The 15,758-nt window shown below is 39.5% G+C and overlaps 1 protein-coding gene across 4 annotated transcripts in view; it reads left to right on the top strand.

The window, feature by feature from the left end:
- The window catches only part of FCHO2 (FCH and mu domain containing endocytic adaptor 2), a 92,029-nt gene extending 76,624 nt beyond the window's left edge, over window positions 1-15,405 (top strand). For all 4 annotated transcript variants that reach the window (XM_085212616.1, XM_085212615.1, XM_085212618.1 and 1 more), the window contains 5 exons: window positions 1,615-1,747; window positions 4,541-4,740; window positions 10,276-10,340; window positions 12,147-12,311; window positions 12,541-15,405. In XM_085212616.1, coding sequence (XP_085068742.1) covers window positions 1,615-1,747; window positions 4,541-4,740; window positions 10,276-10,340; window positions 12,147-12,311; window positions 12,541-12,563 — 586 coding nt within the window. In that variant the 3' untranslated portion in view covers window positions 12,564-15,405. The remainder of the gene's footprint in view (window positions 1-1,614; window positions 1,748-4,540; window positions 4,741-10,275; window positions 10,341-12,146; window positions 12,312-12,540) is intronic.
- Window positions 15,406-15,758: the final 353 nt, after the last annotated feature.

Below are 15,758 nucleotides of genomic sequence, written 5' to 3'. Positions count from 1 at the left end.
AAACCGTTTTTTCTAGTCAAACTACATGAACTGATTACAGATATGAAGAAAAAATGTCAAACTAGGATATATGGATTTCTGTATGCAGTGACTACAGTAACTTTAGATGATGAAACAGTAGTTGAATAGTAGGAGCTATGCCTAATCTCAATTGTCGGTTACAAGTTTATTTCTTAAACTGTATCATTTTTACAGTAGACCAAAATAATTACATATCTATGTATTTCAAGTGTACAGCAATGTGCTTTGTAGAATTCTTAAGAAAAATATGCTCCTGAATGAGCAGAATAATTGTTGAAATCATAGCATTGTGATTTCTTTTCCAAAATTTAGAGCAATTGTAAAAATTGTAGTTATTTAGCAGGGATTTCTTACAGCTGAGCAGTTTCTGTTTCATTGAGTAGAGAAATTATTTGAAAAACAGCTAATCATTTATCAGCAGTACATTTTTTTAAATTACTGAAATAACTGAAAGAATTAAGCTGTATGCATCACTTCTTTTGTATTTAATTTCATTTTGATCACTCATAGTTATATTTCAGCATATAGAGTGAATTGTACTGAAAAAGTATATTTTGAAAATAATAGGAAAATGTCTAGTATTCTTTTCTGTGTGCTGTAACACTTCACTTCTAATTAGAAATAATGCATGTAAAGGACTCTTAGGAAGCTTAAGCCATGTGGAGCAGTATGACTTTTCATCATATATTGTTAGGCTATCATTTGCTTAGTATTTGTAAAAATGGCAGATTTTTAGGAGAGTGATATGAGATATATGAGACAGATACAAGAGCGAGTGGAAACATTAGAATTTATTTTGGATTGCACCTAACAGTAGCTTTCATCGTCTAAGGTTCCTGTAGGGATAAGCAAGTGTTGATCTGTATTTTAGTAAAGATTGAAGTAGCAGGAATGACAGTACTGTACTGAGAACCAAAATCAAAGTAAATCAAAGAGACTACTGGTGTGTAAGACACTGTCCCAGAGTCAAGCCATTACACTCATATTTTCTGTGTTCCAAGTGTTCACTATCAGTTTCAGTCTGCACGTGCGTTCTGCAGATCTCCTTAGCAGTGAGTGCAGTTTCTCACTATATCCACAAATATTCAGTGCAGCAAAGAACCTATTTAAATTGAATTTAACAGTAAGTACCTGAAAGACAATTGTTTATAATAATTTGGGAATTGTTTTCAAAGTAAAAAATTTAGGGAGCTTACATTTTCTACAAATGTGAAAATATGGTAACGCATACAGCACATTTTCTAGTCCAGATTTGATAACAGTTCTTCTAGAAGACCCCTTTTACATGACCTCATGCACATTCTCACAGCACCTGATAATATTGAGAGTGGATTTTACTAAATATAAAATCTGAACCTGTCTGCATCCTGTGCTGTCAGTCATCTGTAGAGAAAACTCATTGCTCCATGACTGGCAAGACAAGCAGTTAATTTCCCTTAATTAATTAAGAAAAGCACAACTACGTGATATAAAGCATTAGAACAAACAGTTGCATTAAACAGTGAATAAGGGGAAAGATCTATTCTTAATTTTTAGACATTTTTAGAAATAAGAATTTTCAGTACTGATTCCTACCTTTCTTTTTCTTTGTAGTGATCAGTCGCAAAGTGACTCCACTACGAGAGATTTTTGGATGAACATGCAAGCTATAACTCTCTACCTCAAGAAATTATCAGAGCAGAACCCATCTGCATCCTATTATAATGTGGATGTTTTAAAGTACCAGGTAAGCATTTTTTTCCTTTTGGAATTTTTTAAGAAATGCTGGCTGATTCCATATCTGTTCAGAAATTAGAACTGTTCTTTGCCTGATAGCATGCAGATGAATTGTCATCCTGCGTCCTGCAGTTGTCATCTAGATCAGTTTCTGGATACATCAGTGTCTCTAAAGCATAGGCCTTACTCTAGCTGAGTACGTTCCTGTTATGGCTTATGTCATTCCCTTCCATTCATGACCTGTTTCATCTTGTTCAAACTGCTTTGCAGTTCAAGTATGAAAATGCTGAATGGTGCTACTTTTAGGTGTTTGTTAGCAAAGTTTTCCTTGAATTTATACATCTACAGGTTTTTGTTTGAGTTTGTAGTTTAATTCTGTGTACTTTTGTAATTGCATAGTTTTGGGATGCTGTCATTGATCAGATGTAATACATGAGAATATATGATGTTCCCTCTCCTCACGATAAAATCAAACAGCTCATCCTGGAAACTGTTTTGAGGCACATAGAGGACAGAGAGATCAGGAGTAGTTATCAGACTAACTTGATAACTTTCTGTGATGAAACAGCTGGCTTAGTAGATGAGGGGAGAGAAGTGGATGTTGTCTGCCTGGACTTCAGTAAGGCTTTTGACACTATCTTCCACAAGATCATCACGGAGGAGCAGTTGAATTGTCAGCTGGCTAAGCAAACGGTGAGGTAGATTAAATGGCTGAATAGCTGGGCACAGAAGGTGGTGATCTGTAGTGCAAATTCTAGCTGGTGTCCTATAAGTAGTTGCGTATCTCAGTGGTCAGTAGTGGATCGTGCCTTGGTTTGCAGTATCGTAGTGGTTGGAAGGGACCTCTGAAGATCATCTAGTCCAACTCTTTGCTAAAGCAGATTCCCCACACTAGGTTACACAGGAAAGCATCCGGATCTTCATTAATGATTTGTATGATGGAGAGGAGTTCACCATCAGCAAGTTTACACATGACACAAAACTGGGAGAAGTGGTTGATATGCTAAGTGATCGTGCTGCCATCCAGGAAGACTTAATTTGACTGAAGAAAAGATCTGCCAGGAGCATCATTAACTTCAACAGAAAGAAGTGCAAAACCCTGCGTCTGGGGAGGAACAGCCAGGTGGAAAGCTGCTTGTCAGAAAAGACTTGGGAATCCTAGTGGACACTGTATTGAACAGGAGCCAGCACTGTGTCCCTGTGGAAAAGAAGGCCAGTGGTATCCTGGGCTGCGTTAGGAGAAGTATTACCAACAGGCTGAGTGAAGTGATCCCTCCATTCTGCTCAGCAGTGATGCGACTATAGCTGGAGTCCAGTCCTGGACTCCTCGGTATGAGAGAGACTTGCAGATATTTAAGAGTCCAGCAAAGAGCCACACAGATTATGAAAAGGAAAGGGTTTGGAGCACCTTTCCTGTGAGGAGAGGCTGAGAGAGCTGGGACTGTTGAACCTAGAGAAGAGCAGCCTCAGGGGCAGTCTTACCAATGTATATAAATATCTGAAGGGAGGGTGCAAATTGACCAGAGCCAGACTCTCTTCAGTTGTGCTTGAGGACAGTAAGAACTTTGTTGCCCAGAGAAAGGACAGGGAAAAGGTTGAGATATTGAATAAGAACCAATGAGAAGTTTTACCTGACGATATTTATTACTGCAAGGATGACCAAGCAGTGTCACAGATTATCACAGATTATCCAGAGAGTTTGTGGAAACTTCCCTCTTGCCATACTTCAAAACTGTCTGGACATGGGCTACTGGATCTAGGATGCCCTTTTTGAGTCAGAGAGATTGAACCAAGTGATCTCCAGAGGTCCCTTCCAACCTCAGCCACAATGCGATTCTGTGGGAAGATGTTCTGGCTGCCAGCAAAAAATCTTCATAAAAATTAAGGAACAGTGCATTCAATTAAAAGAGAAAACAAGAATTTCCTTCCTCTGCGTTGAGATGATTGAATTTCTGAGCCAATTGCCTTTACATTAAGAAAATAAATAAATAAAAAATTCAATGCAGCTATTAATACTACTGTAGCTTTCTGTATCTTCCCAATATCCTGCCAGACTGAATTTATGAAAAGTATGATATTTCTCCACAGAGAAATGTTGGAGGAAAAGAATTTTTCTTTGGATTACAGAAATGAGCTCTGTGGGAAAAGGAGAGTTACATAAGGTCTTTACCATTGGGGTAAAATGAGACACAGGCATAAAGAAGCCATGGTGGATGGAACGAGTCCTGAGGTGCCAACAGAACAAAATGGGAAATGGAAAGTTCCTCAAGTAGATTAGGATGATAATAGGAGTGTGTTGCAGGGCAGCAACATGAGCTCAACTACAGAAGCAGCAGCTGTCAACTCTCCTGCACCAGCAAAATAATGTTTTTAATACTTTAGAACTGTTCTGCTGGCAACATGTCCAATGATGCGTCCTTTGCTGCTTGTTGTTGAGACATCTGAAAAGATGTGCCACATAACTGCTAAGGATTAATTAATTTTGGTACAGGCAACTCTCTTGTGTGAGGTAGAGAACAAGACTAAAACAAAACTATTTTGACCCAAGAAAGCCAAAACAGGAAAAAGTCTCACGGGTCGGAAGGAGTTTAACTCAATTTTTAAAATAATTTAGTTTAAATTGAAAAGAATGGGAAATACTGTAGGCTATGACAGTCTTCAGAATTCTGAGATTAAAGGCTCAGAGGTGAATTGTTCTTTTGATCTTTTGTCAGAATTTATAGCTAGTACAATCATTCCATAATTCTACCCAGAAAGGGAGAGACTTTAATTAAACTGCTTTCAATGGTTTATTTTTTTAAAGGTTTCTTCAAATGGCATCCAGTCTACTCCCTTGAATCTTGCAACTTACTGGAAATGTAATGCTAACACTACTGATGTGAGAGTGGATTATAAATACAATCCAGAGTCTATGAATGTGCCTAGCATGCTGTCTAATGTACAGGTTGTGGTACCAGTAGATGGAGGAGTAACAAACATGCAATCACTTCCACCTGCAAAATGGTAATGTTTATACTTTTCTTTCTAATATTTCATATTCTTTTCAGTGTACTCAGTGTATTTCAATGTATTAGTTTCATAGCTGAAAACAATTTCACTGAAGGAAACAGCTGTTTGTTCTTTTTCCTTTTTGCAAAGAAAACGTGCAGGATGTTTTCTGGTCCAAAGCAGACCACATGCAACCAATTCATATAAACTGAAATTAGACTATAAGCAGCCATTCCAACCTTTGTGAAATTTCCAATGTTTGCTTTCTTTTGCTCCAACAGACAGGACAGTTATTTTAATAATGTGATTTGAAACCAAAACATAGAATTGTACAGGCTGCTGTGGGGAAAGTGAACTCCATGCCAGCCAGATCCAGCACTTCTATCCCTCAGTCCATAACATTTATGTCATGCTCAGGTTCCACATGCTTTATTATATTTGTATCCTCTGATAATCATTACATCTAACATACAGGTTTATACATTCTCATCAGCCCTGCTCCCCATCTCTTAATAGATACATGGATATATGTACCTCTCCCAAAATATCTATGGGAACCAGAAATGACTTAGACCTCATCCCTAGGAGGTCACTCAGGACAGGAAAAGCAGCATGTTGGGTTTCTGGATACCAGGAGCTTAGCTTGAGCCATTGCTGCTTCCTTGCAAAGATGATCTGTCAATGGCTCTGCAATGTCATTCTGTAACATGTAACATTCATACAACATACAGCATCATCCTAATTATCATCTGCCACCACCTTCTCAGCTTGCAGACCATTTGCAGCTGCACTTGAAAATGAGGCATATACATTAGATTTGTACAAATTTGTGCAAACAAGCAGAAGATAATGGCAGAGGGCAGAGAAGTACATCCATGGATTGAAAAGTGAGCAGAATTCAAGCACTGCACCTGTAGTTTGGCAACTTGTATATGCTTGCCCTTCTGTAATTTAATTCCAGGACAGTTTATGTCCCAGAGTGACAAGAGGGACTTATTAACTGAGGAAGACATGGAGGTTAAGAGAGAGAAGTATACCAAACTGAAGGGAGTAAGATCCTCTTATAAATTAAGTTCAGAGGAAGAATAAATCATAATCAGATAGGTTTTGATGTTTCTGGAGGCAGTCCTCTTAACTGTGTTACCTGGAGAAAGTGATAACACAGTATCATTTTAAGTGGAAAAAACTGATAGCTGATACTGTATTTTGAGAGGGTGAAACTCTTAACCAAAACACCTTAAGCTTATTCTACTGCAGCAGATTCAGTACACATGCAAAACATGACCAGTACTTCTGGTGAAGCTTGTTTCCCCTCCTCCTGTCCAAGCTTCTTCCACAAACCCATTAGTTGTGAAACCTAAGTCGAAGCAGGAATCACAGAATCACAGAGTTGTAGGGGTTGGAAGGGACATCCAGAGATCATCGAGTCCAACCCCCCTGCCAAAGCAGGTTCCTACACCAGATCGCACAAGTAGGCGTCCAGGCGGACACCTACTTCTCCAGAGAAGGAGACTCCACAACCTCCCTGGGCAGCCTGTTCCAGTGCTCTGTCACCCTCACCATAAAGAAGTTCTTGCACACATTTGTGCAAAATTTCCTGTGCTCCAGTTTCTGGCTGATTCCCCTCGTCCTGTCTCCACGTACTACTGAAAAGAGACTGGCCTCACCACTCTGCCCTCCACACCTCAGATATTTATAAACCTGGATCAGGTCCCCTCTCAGTCTTCTTTTCTCAAGGCTAAACAGACCCAGTTCACTTAGCCTTTCTTCACAGGGGAGATGCTCCAGGCCCTTCACCATCTTTGTGGCCCTCCACTGGACTTTTTCCAAGAGATCCCTGTCTTTTTTGTACTGGGGAGCCCAGAACTGGACACAGTACTCCAGATGAGGTCTTAGCAGGGCAGAGTAGAGGGGGAGGATCACCTCCCTTAACCTGCTGGCCACGCTCTTTTTAATGCACCCCAGAATGCCATTGGCCTTTTTGTCTAGCAGGGCACACTGCTGGCTCATGGCCAACCTGTCATCCACCAGAACACCCAGGTCCCTCTCCGCAAAGCTCCTCTCCAGCAGCTCATCCCCCAGCCCGTATTGGTGCATGCAATTATTTCTCCCTAGGTGTAAGACTCTACACCTGCTTTTGTTGAACCTCATCCGGTTTCTTACTGCCCAGCTCTCCAGCCTGCCCAGGTCTCGCTGAATGGCAGCATAGGCTTCAGGCCTGTCAGCCAATCCTCCCAACTTCATATCATCAGCAAACTTGCTGAGGGTGGCCACTTTCCCCTCATCAAGGTCATTGATGAAGATGTTGAACAAGACCGGACCCAGCACAGACCCCTGAGGAACACAGCTACTTACAGGTCTCCAACCGGATTCTGCCCTGCCTACAATGACCCTGTGTGCTCTGCCAGTCAGCCAGTTCTCAAACCACCTCACTGTCCATTCATCTATCCCACACTTCCTCAGCTTTGTTGTAAGGATGTCGTGGGAGACAGTATCAAATGCCTTTCTAGAATCAAGGTAGACTACATCCACTGCCCCCCATCCACCCAGCCAGTGACAACATCACAGAAGGTTACCAGGTTGGTCAAGCACGACCTCCCCTTGGTGAACCCATGCTGACTACTCCTGATAACCTCCTTTTCTTCCAGCTGTCTGGAGATGGCATCCAGCACAAGCTGTTCCATCACCTTTCCAGGGACAGAGGTGAGGCTGACTGGCCTGTAATTACCTGCATCTTCCTTCTTGCCCTTTTTGAAGACCGGAGTGACGTTGGCTATCCTCCAGTCTTCAGGCACCTCCCCCATTCTCCAAGACCTCTCAAAGATGACAGAGAGTGGTTCAGCAATCACCTCTGCCAGTTCCCTCAGAACCTGTAGATGCATCCCATCAGGTCCCATGGATTTATGAACATTGATGTTGCCTAGGCGCTCTCGGGCTGCCTCTTTCCTGACTAAAGGGAAGTCTTCCATTCCCCAAACCCTCTCACTAACCTCCAGGGTCTGGGATTCCTGAGGGAGAGCTTTTTCACTGAAGACAGAAGCAAAGAAGGCATTCAGTGTCTCCTCCTTCTCAGCATCCCCCATTAGCAGAACACCCCCCTCACTTAGTAGGGGAGCCACATTCTCCCTAGTCTTCCTTTTACTGTTAACATACTTAAAAAGCCTTTTTTATTATCCTTTATCGCCTTTTCCAGATTCAATTTCAGGCAGGCTTTAGCCTTCCTTGTCGCATCCCTGCAGGCCCTGACAACATTTCTACATTCTTCCCAAGTGGTCAGACCCTTTTTTCACATTTCATGGATCTTCTTCCCTTTGGTTTATGCACGAGCTCCTTGCTCATCCACACAGGTCTCCTGCCACCCTTTCTTGATTTCTTGCTCACAGGGATGCACTGATCCTGAGCTTGGAAGAAGAGCTGTTTAAATACTGACCAGCTCTCACAGGCCCCCTTACCTTCTAACAACCTAGCTCACAGGATAGCTCCAAATAGATCCCAGAAGAGATCGAAGTTGGCTCTCCTAAAGTCCAGAGTAGCAATCCTACTTTTTGCTTTTTTCCACTCAAGATCTTGAACTCCACCATCTCGTAGTCACTACAATCCAAGCTGCCCCCGACTGTTACTTCCTTGACAGTCCCTTCCTTACTAGTGAGAATAAAGTCCAGCAACACTCCTCCCCTCATCAGTTCCACTACCACCTGCATCAGAAAGTTGTCTTCAACACATCGCAGGAACCATCTGGACCACACGTGCCTGGCCATGTTACTTATCCAGCAAATATCTGGATAATTAAGTCCCCCATAAGTACCAGTGCCTAGGATCGTGATGCTACTTCCAGTTGCTTGTGGAAGGCCTCAGCAACATCCTCCTCCTGATCAGGGGGCCTGTAGTGCACACCCATGCACCCCCACAACAGTGTCACCCATACCAGCCTGCCCCTTGATTCTCACCCACAAGCTCTCCTCTGATACACCACTTCTTTCCTAGTTTAAACACTTTTCAATGAGTCCTGCCAGTTCCTGAGCTAGGATCATTTTATCCCTTGCAGACAGGTGAGTTCCATCTGCAGCTGTCATGCCAGGTGCCGAGTAAATTGCCCCGTGGTCAAAAAAAACAAAATTCTTGCGTTTGCACCAACCTCTTAGCCATTTATTTATGAGGAGGGTTTTTTTGATCCTCTCAGTATCCTTCCCCACTACTGAAGGGATAGAAGAGAAAACCACCTGCATGACCGCTCCATCAAGTACCCTCCCCAGTCCCTTGAAGTCATTTTTGATAGCCCTCAGGCTTCTCTCAGCAGCAGCATCACTGCCGACCTGAGCTACCAGTAAGGGATAGTAATCAGATGGGCAAACAAGGCCGGGAAGCTTTCCATAGATATCCCTGACCCGTGCCCTAGGGAGGCAGCACAATTCCCTATGAGTGGGATCAGGCTGATGTGTCGGGCCCTCTGTCCCAGTCAGAAGGGAGTCACCTACAACAACCACCCTTCTTTCCTTCCAGGTGGAGGCAGTCTTGAAGCATGGGGCCAACTGCTTCAGCCTCCCAGAATAGCCTCCCAGAACACCTGGTGCTATCTAAGAAGATTCAACACTTAGTGACAGTTTCAGAGAAGATTCATCAGAGTAAGGGACTCAAGCCAGGCTATTTTGCCTCCCACCGAGGGAACAACCAAAGGCTAGAATTTTGAGCTTTACAAGTTGACAGAAAAATAACTAGTTATATCCCAAACAGCTGTGTATTGTTTGTGTCATCCTACATCTTTGTTCTAGAGGGTTGGGTGATGAGCTTTTGTTTTTTTTTTAAGAATAAATGTTTTATAATTCTGCCTCTAGCATGTGACTGCTATCATCTGTTCTGCTTGCATGAGCATTTCACTCCTGCTGTACCAATGCCAAAGACAATTTCAAACCTCTCAGCAATTCATGCCGCTTACAGCTTTAAATTGGCTTTCCACTGATGAAATGATGCAAAGAGTTCAAAGAGATCAAATGTCTGTCTAGTTTGGAGACTCTAGTGCTTGGTGCCCTTTTCTCTTTTGCCCCTCTGCAGAGTCAGAAGTTAAAGTGTGTCATAAATATAAACCATGTGTCATGTATGCCAGCTATAGTTTTATTAGAATGAAAATGTTCCCATTCATACAGCCCAGTCTTGTATAGGTGAAAACAATCATCATTGTTCCCACTTCTACCATCGCCATCAAGCATAAAGATTCAGCTTTCAAACTTCTTCCAATGTGTTTGGCCTGTCCCTGCTCCTTGAGACCACGCAGGCTTTGGAATTGTCACATGGAGCCACTCCTGTGCAGAGTACACTAGTGACTGTATAAAAAGGTGGCATGTACATCTGAGCTCAGCTGCAAGCTCAGGTGCAGTGCACATGTTTGGTTTGCATAGCTCTCTACAAATCCGTGTTGAAATGATCAGTATTTTTATAAACTTCCATTTAGAAACATAGGTTATGTGTGCATGGCCTTGTAAAGAACTTAGGTAAAGTTAGGGAAATAAAGTTCTGAAAATTGATGCTTGTAACTAACCAACCTTTCCCTCACAGGAATGCAGACCAGATGAAAGCTTACTGGAAAATATCTAGTATTTCAGAGAAATCTGAGAATGGAGGCAAGTTGAACTTTTTTTTGTTCTACAGAAAAATGGTAACAGTAAAAATGTAATCATTTAGCTTCTGCACCCTCATGCATGTATACACTTTATCTCATCTTGTATCCTGTTAACCAGTTCAACTTATTCTCAGTGAAGTTCCTCCTGAAAGATTCTGTTAAAAGTGAGATGCTAAAATATAAATAGTTAGTTAATTATAAAATAAAAGTTGGTGAAACCCTGGGAGGTTGCTAGCTGTAAAATGGATTTTAAACTGAGAAAGGAAGTTACTGCATCAATGGTGTTTGAAAATGAACAGTTTTTCAAAGAAAAAATACGTTAAATATTTAATAAATTGTACTGGTTTTTTTCACACACTGACAATTGAGATGAAATGGAAAGAGTGGAAGAACTGGAATGAAAATGCTGTGCTAAGACAGGCTCAACTACAGATTGTTCTTGAACAGCATTTTGAGGCTCTTTGTTTTGGCAACCGCCTCCAAAAACAAATAACAACAAAAAACCCATGCTACATGCTCACAGCAGTAACTTATATAACATTATTTTGTAAGGAATCAGTAGATATCTTCTGTCCAGCTGCCTTTCCCCGAAGTCCAGTTGATATCCCAGTCCTTAGAACTTTTGTAGATATGATGTTTTTCCGAATTAGAAAAGCAGGGACAAAAGGGAAGCCTGGGAAGGGAAGACCTCTTCTGTTGCTGCAAAGACTGCAGATTTGTAGTGGTCATTCAAACAAAATTTGAGAGAATTTCATCTGCCAGAGGTTGTTGCTGCAGTATAGTATACTTCAATCATTCAGTGACCTCCCAGTATGATCTTGTTTGCTTCCTGTCTTCAATCTGCTTTGACTCTGTAGGGATAGCCTTCTTATTTTTCATTTTTGTTACCAAATCTTTTAAAAGAACGAAGTCATAATAAAACATGAATGCAGCCAGATGAAGAACTACTCCATGCCTGCAGAGCAGCATAAAAAGGGCTCTCATTGATGCCGATCACAACTTGTGTGTGTTCAATAGATTTAAACATATCTCACTGGTTCTATGACTTTATCTTCTCTTACTGACATCTTTTTCTTGAGCATAAATACTTTGTACTCAGTACAAATACAACCCAGTAAGAATGTATGCTTTGAGAAGTTACAGAAGGACTGTTACTATTAGGACAAATGGCTTGAAGTACGCTTTGTTCTGGTGTATATGGTGGTAAAATGTGTATTTTTTACAGTCCAACATTATGTGAGCTGTGAATTGCAGACGTGTAAAACACAAAGCCAACTTTGAAATACTTGAATATATGAGTATCCAGTTACCCAAACTATGATACATCATTGAAGAAATGAAGTGGACTTTAAGGCAAATTTATCAGGAACAAGTCATTGCGTAAAACAATTTCATTCATTAATCCCTATTTTTAACCCAGTAACATTTTAGTCACTAACTTTTCTCATCAATTAGCAGTTCCTACTGACTAGGAATAGCAAGTTATTTTAAAGAAGTAAAAATTCTGGACTTTTACTATTCCATTATTATTTAAATCTCATTTTATTCCCACTAGATAGTGCAAGAACAAGAAAACACTTGGTTAAGAACTCAAAAAAGGGAGAAATAACAGTGTTTTTTAATGCCTTGTGCTATCCTACAGAAGTGTTACTAAAATAATTAAGAACTATTACTGCTGTATAGCAACACTGAACTGAGCTTCACCCCTGTCTGTAAAAAATCAACTGAAGTGTTTTGGGAATTGTATTTAGTCAGATCTTGTCTTTGTTAGCAAACTGAGATTTTCTTTCCTTACTGTTTTCTATAGGTTCTGGATCCCTCAGGGCAAAATTTGAACTTTCAGAAGGACCCAGTAAACCAGCAACACTTGCAGTGCAGTTCATAAGTGAAGGAAGCACTCTTTCAGGAGTAGATGTAGAGCTAGTAGGCACTGGCTATCGGCTTTCCCTCCTTAAGAAGAGATTCGCCACTGGTAAGATGCTGACATGTTTATATATTCAAATTAATATTACATATTCTGTAGTGCTATATTATAGAACATTAAACTGTTGAACAGATGGTGCACCTTTCCTTAAAACATGGCTGAAAACTACTTTGTGGTTTTTCATTTCTCCATAGTTAGTCAAACTGCTCACAGGAAAATACTGACAAAATCTGTTTTATCAACTGACTACAAGAAAAACCCTGTCTTTATTTTTCAGGACGGTATATGGCAGATTGCTGATGAATCTGTGAAAGTCATGTCATTAAAGGAGTACAAGAAACCCACTCTGTCCCCTCTACTTTTCAAACACTATTTTCACATGCTTTTTTTTTTTTTAAATGTTGACCTACCTTAAGGCCAAACTACAGGACAGAAAATGCACTTTCAAAAGTCATTTTGCAGAGCTTGTATTACTTTATAATAGCACTGAAGTTAACTTCAACACTGTCTGTAAATGATCAACTGCAATATTGGGGAAACGTTGTTAAAATTTTGGTAAATTTATATAGAAGTAAAAATAGTAATCAATAGTTGTAATGAAAGTATGAAATTGTATGTTATACTGTAAACATTAAACATAAAAATGTAGGAGAGCAAGTAAGAATATTTGAGCTTTCCATAATACTCATTTTTCAGATTCCTTAATTGCCAGTTTTTAAAGAAAACAGGAGCAAACTTTTATGTAGTTCTTAATACACTTGTGCCATAAAAATATTTGAGTTAGAGATGTATAAAAAATGTAACTTGATGCCCATGTATCATATATTATTAACATGTATGTTGTTTTATATAGTGTTTTTTCTCCTAAGTGCAATGTGTTACAAAATTGCAAAAGACAGAAAAGATTTACTTCTGCAGTTAGTGAACTTTATGGGTGTTGTGATTGTTTGAATTAATGCTGTAGATTTAATTTATTTTTATATGAATTTCATAACATTTGTGCCTTTTAAAAAAACCTGTGCCTATCCAATTTGTTACTCATGTGCCTCACTTCCTCTTTCAAAGTTTGGCCATTCATGAAGAAAGTGTGGTGTTTGTATAATAGAACTTCATAAAAATTCTTTTGATGGGGATTTAAAAGGGAGATCTGCAGAAGCTGGAGGTTGTTTTAAAGGAGATTAAAACAGTGGATTACTCCCTCATGGGGTAATTGCAATAAATGCATCCATAGTAAAGGGAGATGCATCATGCAGGACTTTGGAATTTTGATATACTAACTTTAATGTCACCAAAGATGAGGATTTTGAAAGATGGTAACACATGCTTTTAAAGGAAACCAGCATTTCCCTTTACAATGACTGCATTAAGTGCTTTTGGAATGATGTGAATGTAAACAGTACTTTGGGAGGAATATCACTTAAGAAGGGGATATTATGGCAGCAAGATGACTGTACTGCCATTTCTATTAGATTAACTTTTTCTCTGTAACTAGCAGTTTTAATATTTCTCTTCTACTCTTCTTGCCGCAGCCTAAACACAGAAAAGTGACACGTTAGTAACGTTTTTTAAAACAAATGACTAGTTTAGAAAATCTTTTATGTATTTGTATTATCAAATGATTTTTTTCAGTACAGAAATCAAAAGTATTGGGGCAAAGTAACGTAATAACCTTAAAGTGGGAATTTTATATGACCATTCTGAATACTGATATCTATTTCAAATTCTCTATTAAGACAGTAAAACTTGCTTGAATTAATTCATGCAAAACCAGTGGTGAATTGGACTGCTGAAGCTTTACAATAAATTAAGCTTTAGAGAGGCTACATAAAATCTAATGTATGCTATACACTTGGCAGATGAGATTTCCATTATTAGCTCTAAGGATATCTTGAATTTTACACCTGATTGGAAAAGTATATCTGGCTTTTAATTTGGTGATCTTATTGAGTGGACAATTTCTAACGGATATAAAATGGTACAGTCTTTTTACTGGAATCTTAATTGTAATCTGCTTTGCAATCAAACTATTTTTAACATGACAGTGTTTCATTAATGAAAACCCAAAACTGTACAGCTGCTCTTAATGAACTATTATTTCCATTTCTAAGTTAAATGAAGTAGCTACTTTTCAGCACTTTCAAACTAGTCTTCATTCGGTGATTATAGATACATTTGCATTGGGTGCAGGTTACAATTTTGAAGCCATACAAGTTTATATAGACTTTTTGTAAAGCAATTCAAAAACAATGTAAAAACTACATGTAGCAATCTGATGGGGAAGAGAAAAAAAACATGTAGCAAGCTGGTTCTTGCTTGTTTATACAGCAATTTCCTTTGTAGCTGCCTCTGAAAAAAAAATTGATTTGTAAACACAACTCTAAAGGATCTGAGTTTTTGTGGATTATTACTACGTCAGACTGTAAATTAGAGCACACAAGTTTATCTTACAAAAATTGTAAATACTTCTGATTTTTCATAAAATGTAAATTTAAAAAATGTTGCACCCGTAATAAACATGTAATATATAATTTAAATACTGATTTATATTGCTTATGCTTTTGCAGTCAATTCCACCGGGTTTCCAAGTGATAAAAAATATGATGAAACTGTGTCTGTACTAAATGTTTGTCAAGTGTTAAGTGATTTGTAAGTCATACATAGTAGAGGTAATATATGAACTGTTTTCTATACTTAAAAAACAACACAACAAAGCTGGGTGGAAAGACAACTGCGAAGAGCTGCATCTTTACTGTGCTTGGGAAAATGTCTAAAATGTCTTGTGCCTTCACTGAATGGATATTAATAGTTAGGATTATGCAAAACTGCAGAGACGTTTGTCACAAAAATATTGACTTTGTAGAAGTGAGCTAACTTCTCGCTGCTGTCTCTTAATAGAGCTACCAAGTGCTGCACATTCCCTAACTTCTTTAATAAGCATATATTTTGTCAACTGTGCAGTTCCACAAAACAGGAGGTTATTTAAGTAATACTGTTTCCATGGTCTGAGAATAGTTCTTCAGAGCTGCAAGGACAGAAACAAAAGTTGGAGCTGAACAAACATACGTTAGAGTCTGTTTCTTTACCACCGGTCTCACACTCTGTATAGTTTAATAAGTAATGACTTATTAAATTGACTTTCTCAGCTGGTTGGATATCATTTCAGTAAGTACCATTCTTGTCACGCTGGAAAGTAATAGTCCCAGGGTTTGATTATTATCTTCTGCTTTGTGATGGGATGAAGGGAATGATGAATGGGAATGAAGAATGCAAGATGGGAATGAAGAACGCAAGTGCCCTATGGCCACTGCCCTGTGGCCTGAATAAATGTCTGCCTAGCTCAGGACTGTCTTCAGCAAAGGCAGAATAGTGAACTGTGGCAAGGAGAACTTCAGAGTCTTTTGCTTTCTACTCACTCAGCATCCGCAGCCATTGGCTAGGGACGTAAAAGGGTGCAGCTCTGCTCAGTCCCTCTAGTAGTCATTTAACTCGCTGCCC

The sequence above is a fragment of the Meleagris gallopavo genome, chromosome Z, assembly GCF_905368555.1.
Source record: "Meleagris gallopavo chromosome Z, MGAL_WU_HG_1.1, whole genome shotgun sequence".
Lineage (NCBI taxonomy): Eukaryota > Metazoa > Chordata > Aves > Galliformes > Phasianidae > Meleagris > Meleagris gallopavo.
Note: the sequence above shows the minus strand (reverse complement) of the source record. Positions and strands in the feature narration are given on the sequence as shown.